General features: G+C 42.5%; 1 protein-coding gene across 1 annotated transcript; it reads right to left on the minus strand.

Annotated features, from left to right (window-relative positions):
• Positions 1–8,118: 8,118 nt before the first annotated feature.
• EZHIP (EZH inhibitory protein) lies at positions 8,119–9,483 on the minus strand. The gene is made up of 2 exons (XM_069464281.1): positions 8,465–9,483; positions 8,119–8,419 (listed from the first exon to the last, which is right to left on the minus strand). The coding sequence occupies exons 1-2, from the start codon at positions 9,481–9,483 to the stop codon at positions 8,119–8,121; spliced, it is 1,320 nt and encodes a 439-aa protein (XP_069320382.1).
• Between the last annotated feature and the right edge of the window lie 5,547 nt (positions 9,484–15,030).

Genomic DNA, 15,030 nt, shown 5'->3' on the forward strand with positions numbered 1-15,030 from the left:
GTTCATGCTTCAATTCCTTTCTGGAAAAATATGGTAAATGCATAAATAAAAAATTGTTATGCCCTGTTGGACACACACACACACACACACACACACACACACAGGTTAAAAGTAAATGGACAGAGAAACAAATACTGTGCTGTATTGCAAAGAAGTAACCTTTCCCAAAGAAAGCCTGGCAATTTCCCTTGGCTCTAGGGTGACGATATGCACACCCTTGAAATCTCCTGCCTGAAAAGAGTGTTTTTTGTTTACCTGGGGGCCCTTGGGCTATGCTGGACTTCCTAACAAAGTGGTTTATGAGGAGGCCTTTGGGCCATGGGTATGTACTGTACCTCTGGAGGAGCTGGAGGCTAAATGTTAGCCACACAGGCAGTGAATCACATCTACATGATCTATCCCCAATAAAATCTCTGAACATAAGACTTATGTGAGCTTTTTTAGCTGGTAATACTCTGTGGATATTGTCACACATCTTTGCCAGGAAAAGTAGTGCTGTCCATGACTTCACTGAGAGAGGACAACTAGAAACTCCATGCTTGGAACTTTTCTGGACTCCACCCAATTTGTCTCTTCCCTTGAACAATTTTAATCTACATCCTTTCACTGTAATAAACCATAACTGTGTTTGGGTTATAACCATGAGCATGATTGTTTCTCTGACAGTTCTCTATGTCCTTCTAGTAAATTATTGAACTTCAGAGTAAGGACTGTAGTACCCAACTTCAACATTTGTGCTGGAAGTAGGATTCTCTAGAAAAACCTTGATTCACTGAAATATGGTTTGGTACTAGGAAAGAGGAGGAGGCAAGAGTTCATGAACCATTGATTTCTGGGTGGACACAGGGTCACTGATGGTATGAAAAATGCAGCTGTATTGTGATCAGTTACTGGATGCAAAAGTTACCAATGAAATTTAGAAATTATAAATAAAACTCCTAAGGAGTTACATCACTAAATGCATAAGAAAATGCAATGCAAGGCTGGCGAGGTGGCTCGTGTCTCTAATCCTAGCACTCTGGGAGGCCGAGGCAGGAGGATCACTTGAGGTCAGGAGTCCCAGACCAGCCTGAGCAAGAGTGAGACCCCGTCTCCACTAAAAAAATAGAAAGAAATTAGCTGGGCAACTAAAAATCTACAGAAAAAATTAGCCGGGCATGGTGGCGCATGCCTATAGTCCCAGCTACTGGGGAGGCTGAGGCAGGAGGATCGCTTGAGCTCAGGAGTCTGAGGTTGCTGTGAGCCAGGCTGACGCCACAGCACTCTAGCCTGGGCAACAGAGTGAGACTCTGTCTCAAAAAAAAAAAAAAAAAAAAAGAGAAAAGAAAAGAAAATGCAATGCAGTCGCACTAGTAGTGTATAAGTGTTCCTATCTCTCCGCATCCACGCCAACATTTATTGTTTTGGGACTTTTTGATAAAGGCCATTCTCACTGGAGTTAAGTGATATCTCATTGTGGTTTTGATTTGCATTTCCCTGATGATTAGAGATGTTGAGCATTTTTGCTGAAATTAAAAAATTATATAAAAAAAAACCCCCAAAAATCCTTCAGAATTTCAAGATGGCAACAACATAACATTAAAGCAAGCAGAGGCCTGTGTGGCTGCACAGGTCATATGCACATGAAACCAGCCCTATACAGTATAGCAGCTGATCGTGGCAACTTCAAGGGAAAGACAACTGAAGGTCTTGCAGGTATTTGCTGGTTCCTCCCCACAGAGGAACCCTGGGGTGAAAGCTGTGACCAGCTGTGAATGGTGCAGTTCACACCTGTTTCTGGGGATTGGGCATCAATTAGACACAGGGACACAAAGGGAAGCTACAGATAGGGCACACAAATTCCCAAGAACAGGCCTGTAATGTTGCTGTTATTTTCTAGACCTGTTCCAACCTCTAGGTAGATCAATCTTTTCTGCACCATAAGTTATAACCTCCTGCTATGATCTTTTTCACATGTGACTTTGTATTAATATGGTTGGGCTGGAATTTTTCACCTTCCATATGAAGTTTGGGTCGATGAGTAATTTTACACAGCACAAAAACAACACCATTCCTTATAATAAATATCAATAGATGAACATGTCTAAACCATCACTTTCACATTTGGCAAGACAGTAGTACTCTGTGCAGAGGCACATCATGCAGTTTGCTTCACAAAGGAAATTGATAACCTTGCAAAGGATCATGACAGGGTCCACAACTCAATGAATCTTTCCTTCATATTATATCTTATGTAACCTCTGTTCCTCAATATCCTCATCTATAAAATGGGCTCAATCTACTTCCTAAAGTTGTTTTGCAGATTAAATGAGTTAGTGTATGTATGAACATTAAAATAGTACTTAACACATATAAGCATAAGATGATTTTTACCTGTCATATCTGCATGCCAGGTAATGGATAAAGGCAACTTGAAGTCGATAATGTTAATCCCAGGTATATTCCATTCATCCATTAAAATGAGTATTTTAAATGAGTTAAGACACAAATAATGCCTGGAGGAAAACTATTGTTCTCAGAAGCATTTACATAACTATCTCAAGTATAAATTTGTTAAATTCCTAGGGTTTGTACCTTGGAGGCTCAATCCTTTGTTCTTTTACATTTTTGTGCAGTGGCCCCTGGTATTGGTAAAAATGTTGCTCAATGGCTTGTGGAAATGCCTTCATATTTTAAAGTACTAAGTACAATAAAGAATTGCCCTTCCCATTTTTGAGACACCCAGTTTGGTTTTAAAATATTGTTATTTTGGAAAGATCAGTAAAGTGTTTAGAGTCTCGCTGTTATAGTCAGAAATATCTGGGTATGTGATCATAATCCTAACCAGAGTAAGAACCATCTTTACCAGGCACTCACTATGTGCCAAACATGGTTGGAAGCACTTAACATGCACCATCCATTTTAATCCTTACCACAACCTAGGAGACATGCACTCTTAGTCTGCCAAATTGACAAATGAGGAAACTTAGGATCCTAGGTTAACTAACTTGTTCAGGATCACACAGTGAGTCAATGGGAAAACCAGAATTCAAACCCAGGAATTCTGACTCTGAAGCTAACTAAGCTCTACTGACTATGAGATCTCGAAAATCACAAAATTGCTCTGAGCCTCAATGTCCATATCTGTGAAATGGGAATAAACATAAGCCCTCCAATGCTAGGAGGCTGTGAGACTGCATTAAAATTGTCTATTTCTTGTCTTAGTTTTTGGATATCTATAGATTTATTCAAGAAAAAGAAATATGACAAAGTGAGAGCTTTCAGAACATGTTCTCAAAAATATTTTCTTTAAATAAAACAAAGTGAGAGCTTTTAAAATATGTGTTCTCAAAAATATTTTCTTTAGTTCCAAAGATTTTTAGTGGCACACTCAATAGGTTTTTGTTCTCATTTCCTATTTTAATTCTCTTTTTTCATTTCACTCCATTAGTACAAATGATGGATCCCACTATGTTCTTTAGAAAACTACTAAATGATACACATTGTTGTCAGCAGACACTGGGAAAACATCTAGGGAGGAGGTGGCACATTTTTGAAGGAGTAAGGACACTTGGTGGTAGAGATTCTGGGAAGGTGGTGACAGCAGTGTCTATACAGCTCTTCAATCCCTTCAAACACCCATGTAAAAATGGAGCAACTAGGCCGGGCGCGGTGGCTCATGCCTGTAATCCTAGCACTCTGGGAGGCCGAGGCGGGAGGATCACTAGAGGTCAGGAGTTCGAGATCAGCCTGAGCAAGAGCAAGACCCCGTCTCTACTAAAAATAGAAAGAAATGATCTGGACAGCTAAAAATATATATAGAAAAAAATTAGCTGGGTGGCACATGGCTGTAGTCCCAGCTACTCGGGAGGCTGAGGCAGAAGGATCGCTTGAACCCAGGAGTTTGAGGCTGCTGTGAGCTAGGCTGATGCCACAGCACTCTAGCCCGGGCAACAGAGCGAGACTCTGTCTCAAAAAAAAAAAAAAAAACCCCAAAACAAACAAACAACAACAACAACAAAAAAAAAAACAGAGCAACTAGAGAGTAACAATAAGATGCATGGGTAATATTTTAAACAAATCTAGGTTACAGGATATCACTCCAAACCTCCTAATTTAAGTGTTTAAGGGCAAACCACCAACAGCCACATTACCTACAGGGTATCAAATGTGTACAGAAGGAAAAAGAGGTAACAGCACAGCATCTAACTAACTTGATAATAGGAGAATCACAAACTACCCAACTCACTGGAAAGAGCAGCTGAAACTGGGAGGATTTTTCCCTTTTTCAATACCAGGTAAGTGTAAGAGGCCCAGCTTAAGAGGCACTAAAGGTACTGGACCAAGATAGCCAGGTGAACTCTCCAAACTGACACCTCAGAGTTCCCTTCTCAGACAGGAGCCCACAATTATGATAAACTGCTGGAAATGGAATCACAATTCAATAGGAAACACATAAGAAAGACTAAGAAATGAGAAGGTCCAAACCTGTGCTGTTCACATACGCCCACACACATGGCTATGAAGCACTTGAAATGTGGCTGGTCAGAATTGACCTAAGTGTAAACGTGTAAGTGTAAAAAAGTGTTAAGTGCAAAAGTTCTAAGTGTAAAGCACATACCAGATTTCTAAAACTTAGTAGGAAAAATATAAAATATTGCACTAATGATTTTCACATTGGTTACATGCTAAAATATCTTGGATACATGGAGTTAAAGTGTTAAAATTAGTATCATGTTTCTTTATACATTTTTACAATTTGGCTACTATAAAATTACAAATTACATGTGTGGCTAGCATTATATTTCTACTGGGCAGCACTCCATATTGCTGAAATTTAAGATGCCTATTAGACATCTCAAGTACAGAAATCAACTAGACAGCTGGATACACATGAATGGAGTGCCATGGAATGGACAGGAGTAGATACACAATATTTTCATTCAACAGCTTAAAAAATATTTAAAGACATGAGCCTAGGTGGGATTTCCTAGGAAGTAAATGTGTGTAGGAAAAAAAGACCATAAACTGAGGCCTGGACACTCCAATGCTCAGAGGTGTGGAAAGTGAGAAAGGTCCCAGAGAATGTGTACTGAATACAAAGAAAGCAGTCTCTAAAGACTAAGGAATGACATCTATCAGGGAAGAGGGAGGAATGAACTGTGTCCAATGCTGCCAAAAGGTCAAGTAAGATGAAGTCTAAGAAGTGTCTACTGCATTCTGCAGTGTGGAGGTCTTCTGTGTGATGGAATTTGGTACTTTCATAAGAAGGGAATATGGGGAGTACCAAAGATCAAGAGAAAGAAAAAGAGCTTGTGGTCAAAAGGCGCTATGCAGATTTTGGTATGGTGTACTTAAGTTAAAGACATTGAGCCAGGCGCGGTGGCTCAGGCCTGTAATCCTAGCACTCTGGGAGGCTGAGGGGGGAGGATCGTTTGAGCTCAGGAGTTCGAGACCAGCCTGAGCAAGAGTGAGACCCCCGTCTCTACTAAAAATAGAAAGAAATTAGCTGGACAGCTAAAAATATATAGAAAAAATTAGCCGGGCATGGTGGCACATGCCTGTAGTCCCAGCTACTTGGGAGACTGAGGCAAAAGAATTGCTTGTACCCAGGAGTTTGAGGTTGCTGTGAGTTAGGCTGACGCCACAGCACTCTAGCCAGGGCAACAGAGCAAGACTCTGTCTCAAATAAATACACAAATAAAAATAAAGACATTGGTTCACTCCCAAGCTTATCAAAAGCCCAGGAGACCCACTACCATAGTAGATAGCATCTCTGATTCAGCTCACAATGCTGGCTTACTGCAGGAAGGAATCTGACCCAGGACCTGAAGTGCTATTTCCCTCAACATCTGGGATAGGGAGGCGTTCTGTGTGGTCAGGGCTATCTCTAGGCACAAAGTGTGGCATCCCTGGGTGTCTCTAAATCTGTGGGGCTGGGCTACAGAGCTTATTATACATATAAGCCAACCACTAACCTTTGTAGTGTCTGGGGCAAAAGTACAGATGAAGGCCCCTGGCCCATGTCCTTGATCTCTTCTTCCTATTGCTAGCTATGTTCTACACTGTGAAGTGTCACACATCTAACCTTAAGAACACCTTAACCTACACCTCCAAGCTTTGTCTACCCTTTGCTACCACAAACAGTGGCTGCTTGGCCACCTTTTGGGCCTAAGAGTGTGTGTACCATAGGCCCAGACTTCCTCTCCTTAGAAAGGACCCTGAGAATAGGACCTTCCAGGCTCTGGAAACAGCTATGGGGGGAATGAGGGTGCCTGAAATATTTTCCACAAAAGTGGCAGGGTGTTGGGACCTGGTGTGGGCATATCCCCTTGTCCTTGAGGTCTTTTAGCTCTGCGGTATGAATACAGCATGAACAGGGGCTGAGCAGGACCCTCTAAAGTGTAGTGCCCACAACTAGGGCCCTATTTGGCCAGGTCTATGCTTGTACTGGTCACATGCCAAAAAACCAAAGGAGAAGAGAAATATGAGAAAGGGAGAAGGAATTTACTTGTTTGGTTTATGGTTTTTTTTTCATTCTTATTCCTTTAATGTGGTCTCCTATGTTTCCACAGCTTAACTTTTTGAAAAACAGCTGAGCTGAGTTTAATTACAGAAGTAGTTATGCAGTTAAAGCAGAAATCGTAGCATATAGAAGACCATATCAAGCTGGGTGCGGTGGCTCATGCCTATAATCCTAGCACTTTGGGAGGCTGAAGCAGGAGGATCGCTGGAGGTCAGGAGTTCAAGACCAGCCTGAGGAAGAGCAAGACCCCCGTCTCTACTAAAAATAGAAAGAAATTAGCTGGACAGCTAAAAATATATAGAAAAAATTAGCCGGGCATGGTGGCACATGCCTGTAGTCCCAGCTACTCGGGAGGCTGAGGCAGAAGAATTGCTTGAGCCCAGGAGTTTGAGGTTGCTGTGAGCTAGGCTGACGCCACAGCACTCTGCCTCAGGCAACAGAGTGAGACTGTCTCCAAAAAAAAAAAAAAAAAAAAAAAAAAACCCCAAAAAGACAACACCTCAGCGCTCTGCCTCAGGCAACAGAGTGAGACTCTGTCTCCAAAAAAAAAAAAAAAAAAAAAAAAAACAAAAACCTGACTGTATCACCAGTAATTCCAAAAACCAGATTTATACCCTCTGTTCACAGCATGGTGTATGCCCATGCACTTCCCACCAAATATGTACCGTACACACACACACACTCACTTTCAGATATCCGCTCACAGACCAGATTACAATTATTTTTTATGATGGGATTATCATTAACAGCTTTTCATTTAATATATGACCATTTCCCATGTCAATCTTTAACCTTGAATCAGCCCCTCGACCCCCTCCCCGCCCTGACTTCAGCAGCCCCGTTCCCAACACAGGAACTCTTTCTTCTTTAGAGACTCAGACCCTCCTCCCTCCGGCTCCTGACCCCTGCTGTTCCCGGCTTCCCAAGCCTGGGTCTTCCTCCCAGCTTCCCTACTCCCACCTGGGTTATCCTGCCCCTTCCCCCTCTCACCACCCTTCATCATGCTCCTCTGCCTCATTCCTGACCCTGGGTATCTCCACCACCCCTCCTTTTCTCCAGGCACCGTGTGTTAAACCCTGCCCCCTCTTCCTGCCCAACTTGCAGATCACCTATGCTAAGAGGGCATATAGTTCCTAGGTGGGAACTTCCTGGACAGAACTCCATTTCAGACAGCGGGAATAAATGACTGCTAGGACGGTATTTTACTCCTCCTTTCCAAGAGTCAGCTAACATCCTAACATCTTCTTTTAATCCTCTTTTAATCCAGGATTACATTTTTTGGACCATAATAAAAAACTCTACAATTTCTAAATGAAACCAACATTTTTATTCATTAAGCCTATTTCATTATAGATAGGCAACTAGGAACAGAGAAATTTCAGCTCAGGGGCAAAAGCAGGCCCTCTTCAAGGAGAAGGTGGCCTGGAATCAAGGGGTGAGAGCAGGTTAAGTGCTGGGTGATGGGGAGGGGAGGCTTCAAAAAACAGCTCAGGATGTTGGTTAATGGCCAGAACTTTGGGAGATCTCACAGGTAACCATGGAGCAGGCAGCCCGTCCACACAGTGTGTGGATGTTGATTCCTTTTGCGGGCCTTGGAGGATGCTCGTGGAGGGTCACAGCACAGGTGGTGTAGGGGAGTGAGATGTGCTCCCTAAATTGGCCTGCTTCCCTGGAGAGACAGAGCTCTGGGAATCAAGATCAGGCAGCAAGGCGCGCTTAAGGCCATTAGGGCTAGGAGTGGGGATGGAGCTCAGGCCAAAAAACTTAGGGCAAGAAGAGGAAGAGGAACTCTGGCCAGAAAACTTAGTGGGGGAAGATGAGGGGCTTGGACCAGGAGACCTAGCGGGCGAGGAGGAGGAGGAGGAGGAGGAGGAGGAGGAGGAGGAGGAGGAGGAGGAGGGGGAGGAGGAGGAACTGCAGCAAGAGCAGCTGTCACCACACTGGTTAAAGACAGGATACAACCTACCAGGAGGTGAGGGTGAGGAGGCACGCATACGGACTGCCTGCCAACTACGCTGGGAAGGAAGGCTTGGGACCTCAGGATCAGGAGAGCTTCTATTGCTCGGAAGCCTTCGTAAGGGAAACCCAGGGGGAGAACGAGGATTCCTGTCAGCTGACTGAGGCAGAGCGCGGCGGCTGAGAAGGGTTGACCTTCGCTGGGTAGAAGATCTCCGAATGACAGGGCCTTGCCCCGTGGTGCTGCGAACCGTCGGGCTTGACCTTGCTGTGCTGCTGCGGAGGACACGGCCTGGTGGGGTGCGGCGGTTTTGACGGGCAGGGCCTGGCCCGGATGCAACGCCAAGGGGAGAAGGGCCTGGTAGATTAGCCCTGCTGCGGAGAGTAGGGCCTGGTGGGGTGAGGCGGCTGGAACTTCGGCGAGCAGGGCCTGGACCAGATGCACGTCGTCGGGCTGCAGGACCAGGCGGGCTGGTGTTGCTTCCGCGTCGGCGAGCAGGGCGGGGCTCAGATGCTTGGCTGTGGAGGTCAGGGCCTGCCCTGGCTGCTTGACTGCGGAGGGCAGGCCCTGGCCGCGATGCCTGACTCCACGCGGAAGCCTGGGAGTGGCGGCTGCTGCTCGGCTGAGACCTAGGAGGAGATGGAGGCAAAGGATGAGAACACTGAGGCCTGGGAGCCGCAGGAAACAGACGGCGCCGTAGAAGCTCCCAAGCCTCAGAAGCCTGGTCGCACCTGGGCTGCTTCCTACGGTTTCTCCCGGGGTTCTTGGTCTGGGCCGGGTGCCTGCTGGGCTGGCTGGAGCCCTTCGGGAGTGGCTCCACAGCGGCGGCCGAATCTTCTGGGCTGCTGCTCAGGACGCCCGATGGAGACGCGTCGTTAGAGATGGCGGCAGCAGCAGCAGGCTTGTGATTGCCCGCACTGCATTCGTCGCTAGAGGAGAAGGTGGCTTCATTCTTGGGCCCTCCAGGCACCTGGCCCTGCAGGTGTTTCTTCTCCTTCTCCACGTGTGACTGGGTAGCCATAACGCCAGATTCTCGCTCAGAGACCCAGTAGCGCTGCTACTACTGTGGCTAGCTGGAGCTCCAGAGCTCTTATAGAGTGAGGAAGGGGTGGGGGTGGGGTGGAGCCTGGCCGCTCCAGCCTCTGATTGGTGGGCTGACTGTCACCTGACACTTCTCTTCCCTGAGCCTTCCAGCCAGTTCCAACCAGTACCCGTCTGGTGTCAACCCGGAGGGTGTGTCCTTCGCATTAGTGCGAAGCTCCCTGTCCTCAAACTGGGTCCCCGGAAGTGCCTGAGTCTGCCTGTGTGTGTGTGTGTGTGTGTGTGTGTGTGTGTGTGTGTTTCGGGGTGAGGGCGTGGGGGGAGGGGAGTGTATATCAATGATTTGAGTCACCCCAAATCAGCTTGTCAGCACCAGTGTGGTGACTCAAGCTCAAGCGATGGCCTGAAAGAACTACCACGCTGGCCGAGAGACCATATGCCCGTGGCCAGGTGTCTGTCCTTCCTGGCGTCTAGTCCACACACTAGGCCCAGGCTGCATGGCAGAGGGGACCGTCCCGGAACTCCAGGCATGTGGATGACCCTACGCGGGGACTGGTGGGTTTGGGGGTTGGAGCGAGGCCTGAAGCAGAGAAAAGGGCAGGGCCCACACCGTCGCGGCTCCGGACGGTCAGCACTGCTGCCTCCCGCCGCTGCCTCCCTCAGGTCTCACACTGGGGGCTGCGATGGAGGGGGGGCGGGTCGGGGGGCTGGGTTTAGAATTTTTCTGATAAGATGCTTCTCCCTGTCTTGTTCCCCGATGCACAGACCGGGTCGCTTATGATTAGGGATGATACTGACCTTAAATATTTGTACAGGCTGCATAGTATTCCACTGGTGAATGTAAGCTAATTTCTTTGGCCTAATCTCTAGTTTCTGTTAATATAAATATGCTGTGATGCACAGACTTGGACTTTAATATTTGGACACTCCTTTTTAGTCATTATTACAAAAGGGCTGCACATTTAGTACCCCAAACAGAAAAGCAAATGTAAGAAAACGAGTACCTAAATTTCCACACACCCATAGGCAAATACTGGATATGTTTAGTTATATTTTGGCCATTCATAAATATTTCATAGTTTTATGAAAGTGGAATTATTTGTGATACATGTGGTTTTGTTACTTGTTATTTTGGGTCCGGCAAACACACTTTCCATGTCAATAAGTAAATTTCCACAATACCATTTTGTAACTACAAAGTATTCTTAGGGAGGAAGCTTATATTTTCAAACATTTCTATATTAACCACCATTTATGTTCTTTCCAACTTTCACATCAATGTGAGACAAATCCTTACTAAAAATTGTTCAGGTCCTCAAATGTGTCTTTCTTATGGATAAGTTCCTAGAAGAGAAAATTCTTTTTTTTTTTTTTTTTTTTTTTAGACAGAGTCTCACTCTGTGGCCCAGGCTAGAGTGAGTGCCGTGGCGTCAGCCTAGCTCACAGCAACCTCAAACTCCTGAGCTCAAGCGATCCTCCTGTCTCAGCCTCCCGAGTAGCTGGGACTACAGGCATGTGCCACCATGCCCGGCTAATTTTTTCTATATATATTTCTAGCTGTCTATATAATTTCTTTCTATTTTTAGTAGAGATGGGGTCTCGCTCTTGCTCAGGCTGGTCTCGAACTCCTGAGCTCAAACGATCCGCCCACCTCGGCCTCCCAGAGTGCTAGGATTACAGGCGTGAGCCACCGTGCCCCGCTGAGAAAATTCTTGATATAAGTCTATGAACATTTGTAATTTCTTGATAAAAACATTGGCAAATTGTTCTCCTGAAAGTCACTGTTAGAATAATTTTGGCAGGGTTGAATGGGATATTTAATGGAAGGGATGAACAACTAGACTGAAACACAACTCAAAAATAGAATGGAATGGTATTTGGAGTGTTAAATAATGTAGAATGGAAAATGGATTTGAAATGGAACACAGAATGGGATGAAGTAGAGACTGATTGCAGTAAAAACTGGAATAAAATGGGGAGTGGAATATGAGTTTGAACAGGATAGGGAATGGAAAATTGAATGAGATAGAAATTGAATGTTATTTAATGGGAAAATGGAATAAACAGAAAATGGAAACAAATATCTAATGTCACATAGAATAAAAGAAAAATGTATTATTTGAGAAAAGGAAGGAAATTAAATAGAGTGTGAGCTAAAATAGTAAAGAAAATAGAAGAAATCAAAATTAGAAGAAATAAGAATGGAAGGAAATATTCAATGGCCTGAAATAAATGGGCTCTGAAATATGTCCTATAGATTTTAAAGTACCAGAAAAAAATGAAATGAGATTTGGAATAAATTATAGAATACAAATTTATGAAGCATAGAATAGGAATTGAATAAGAATGGAGGACGGACGCGGTGGCTCATGCCTGTAATCCTAGCACTCTGGGAGGCCAAGGCGGGCAGATCATTTGAGCTCCGGAGTTTGAGATCAGCCTGAGAAAGAGCGAGACCCCATCTCTACTAAAAAAATAGAAAGAAATTAGATGGACAACTAAAACTATATAGAAAAAATTAGCCGAGCATGGTGGCGCATGCCTGTAGTCCCAGCTACTCAGGAGGCTGAGGCAGGAGGATTGCTTGAGCCCAGGAGTCTGAGGTTGCTGTGAGCTGGGCTAACGCCATGGCACTCTAGCCCGAGCAACAGAGTGAGACTCTGTCTCAAAAAAAAAAAAAAAAGAATAAGAATGGAAAATGAAATATTAATATAAGATGGACTTAAATGAAGAACAAATGAAGAGAATGTGTCTACACAATGTCCATTTTATTATTCCCATGCGTTTTGTATTGCTAGAATTCAGACAAGGCATAGTGAGGATAGCTTGTCTATGTTCCACGATGTCTGGGACCTCAGCTTGGAAACTTGAATGGCTCTGAGGTCATGAGGGAAGTCAAGCAGTAAATGATGACTCCTAGATTTTTGTGGATGATGGTATCACTTACTGAAAATAGGAAAACCTGCTCAGTTGAGGAGGTTAGGGGAGACAGTGGAAATCAGTGATTCTGTTGTGCCCATGTTGACCACCACTCCTAGTCATTTAGTTACCTCATAGCTATTTTCTTAGTTTTATATGTCAACTTTCACCAGTTTCATGGAATCCAGTTTTCCTTTTGGGAGTCATTTCAGTTTTCTCTGAGATCCTTCCTCCTTTCTGGAATCTCTGTGGGTCTCAATCATGATACCTGAGTTAGTAATAACTAAAATTCCCCCATATATCTTCAAAGGAATATGAATATATATATATATATATATATGTGTGTATATATATAATCTTCCACTTATTGACTTGTCATCCTCTAGGATCTCAAACTTTTTGAAGTCCCTCCCTTTAACTCCATTACTATCTTCAATACCCTCTCCTTTCTCTTTCCCTCTGTTTCATTTAAAAAGTGTATATGATGTTATGAGCTCATAGAAAAAAAATCTGGAAGGCTGAGTTTTCATTCTCTTCATCCTTAATCTTTTGAATGGTTTCAATGAGCATACATTACTCTTGTACTCAGAAAAATATAGCTATTTGCATTTTGAAAATAATTATTTAACACTTATATGTTCAATTAAGTTTTAAACTATTGTAAGAAAATGGGCTTTCTTATATATTATTGGATAGGACTATAAATTTATAGCATCTTCCCAGATGAAAACTTGATGATATGATGATACATATAAAAAGTCTTACGTGAAATCTATGTGATGTTACAATTCTTCCTCCAGGCATCAGTTCTAAAACAAAAACAAAACAATAACAACAACAAAACCCTCATATAATCACAATGTTATATGCTCAAAGGTAATTTTTATAGTGTCATTTATTTTTTAAAATCTGAAAAGACCTCAGTTTCTAGTAGGATACTGGATGCCCATAGAATAAATGTACATAGCTTTTACAGAATATTTTTAAAAAACTTTTAATGCCATGGGAAAATGGCTATGATATCCAAAATCCCATATAATGTACTGTACCTACTGATCTATATTTATACTTATATATTTATTTTTCCATCTATCTGGCTATTAAATTTCATTCACTGTAGTACAGTTCTCAACTAGGAGCACTTTGCCCCATGGAGGAAATTTAGAAATGGCTGTAGATTGTCACAACTGGGGAGGGAGAGTGCTACTGCCATCTAGTGTATATGTGTCAGGGATGCTGCTCAATCCCATCAATGCACAGGAGAGCCTTCACAACACAGAATTATTTGGCCCAGAATGCCAATAGTGTCGAGTTTGACAAGCCTTACAGTAGGGCATTTGGATAATTCAGAAAAGTTTAAGAAAATTTAAATCACAAGTAATCCTACCAGTGATTGATAATTATTGTTAGAAGTTTGATATGCGTATGTATTAAGTTTTCTATAATTTTGTATTTTGTAATTGGCAAAAAGTATATTTTTGAAATAAATTAATTCATTTAAAAATTCATTCTTCCTCAACAAGCTACAAATATTTTTCACATATTAAGCATTCTATTTATTGCTTAAGAAATATAACTTAAGAATTGTAATTTCAGCTCATTTCCATAATATTCCACAACATAGTATCAATCTATCATCTATCTCCTGATATTAAAACTTCAAATCATTAACTTCCACGTATTTATTTGGTTAAAATAAAGAAAAACTGAGGTTTATAACACAATGTATCTGATATATAAAGAGCAGTGTGGTTTATGATCAGGTCATAGTAATCTCGTTACCACTCCAGTGACTGGTTTGGAAATGGGCATTTCCCAGTTGTAGTCACTAGGATATGGATGCACATCCTTTAGGGTTTTGGGGAAAAGGTTTCTCAGCTCTTAAAACAAAGACACAATAGATTGTTTACACTAAAAATTAAAGATTGCATATATCAAATATTAGAATTAACAAATGAATTTGGTATAATTACTGGATATATGGTCAATATTACAAAACTGAATTTTATTTCTATATGCTAGCATCAAAAATTATAAAGATAAAATTTTAAAAATGCCATTTCCGATAGCATTAGAAAACATCAAATACCTAGAAACAAATCTAATGAAAAATTTGCAAGACCTCTCTCCAGAAATCTACATAAAATTTCTGAAATAGATTAAAGAAGACCTATATTAACCAGAGATATATCATGTTCATGGATTACAATACAATATTATGAAAATTAAAGTGAGAATTAGCATCAAAATGATCTCTGAATTCAATGCAGTCCTGATCAAAATCCCAGCAGACTGTTTGTAAATGGAAATTGGCAAACTGATCCTAAAATCTGTATGGATATCAAAGATCTAAGAACAGCCAGCCAAAGCGATCTAGAAGAAGGAGAAATTTGAAGGACCTTCACAGTCAGATAGCAAAGCCAACTATAAAGCCATAAGAATTAAAATAGTGTTATTTGCATACAAGGATAGTTTGTTATGCAGGAATAGATAAATAGATAAAGATACATATGCCTCTATCTATTTAGGTAAAGATAAATAGACCAATCAAACAAGAAAAGAGCCCACAAACACACATCCATATATGATCATCTAATTTACAACAAAG

This window comes from Eulemur rufifrons, chromosome 30 (assembly GCF_041146395.1).
Source record: "Eulemur rufifrons isolate Redbay chromosome 30, OSU_ERuf_1, whole genome shotgun sequence".
Lineage (NCBI taxonomy): Eukaryota > Metazoa > Chordata > Mammalia > Primates > Lemuridae > Eulemur > Eulemur rufifrons.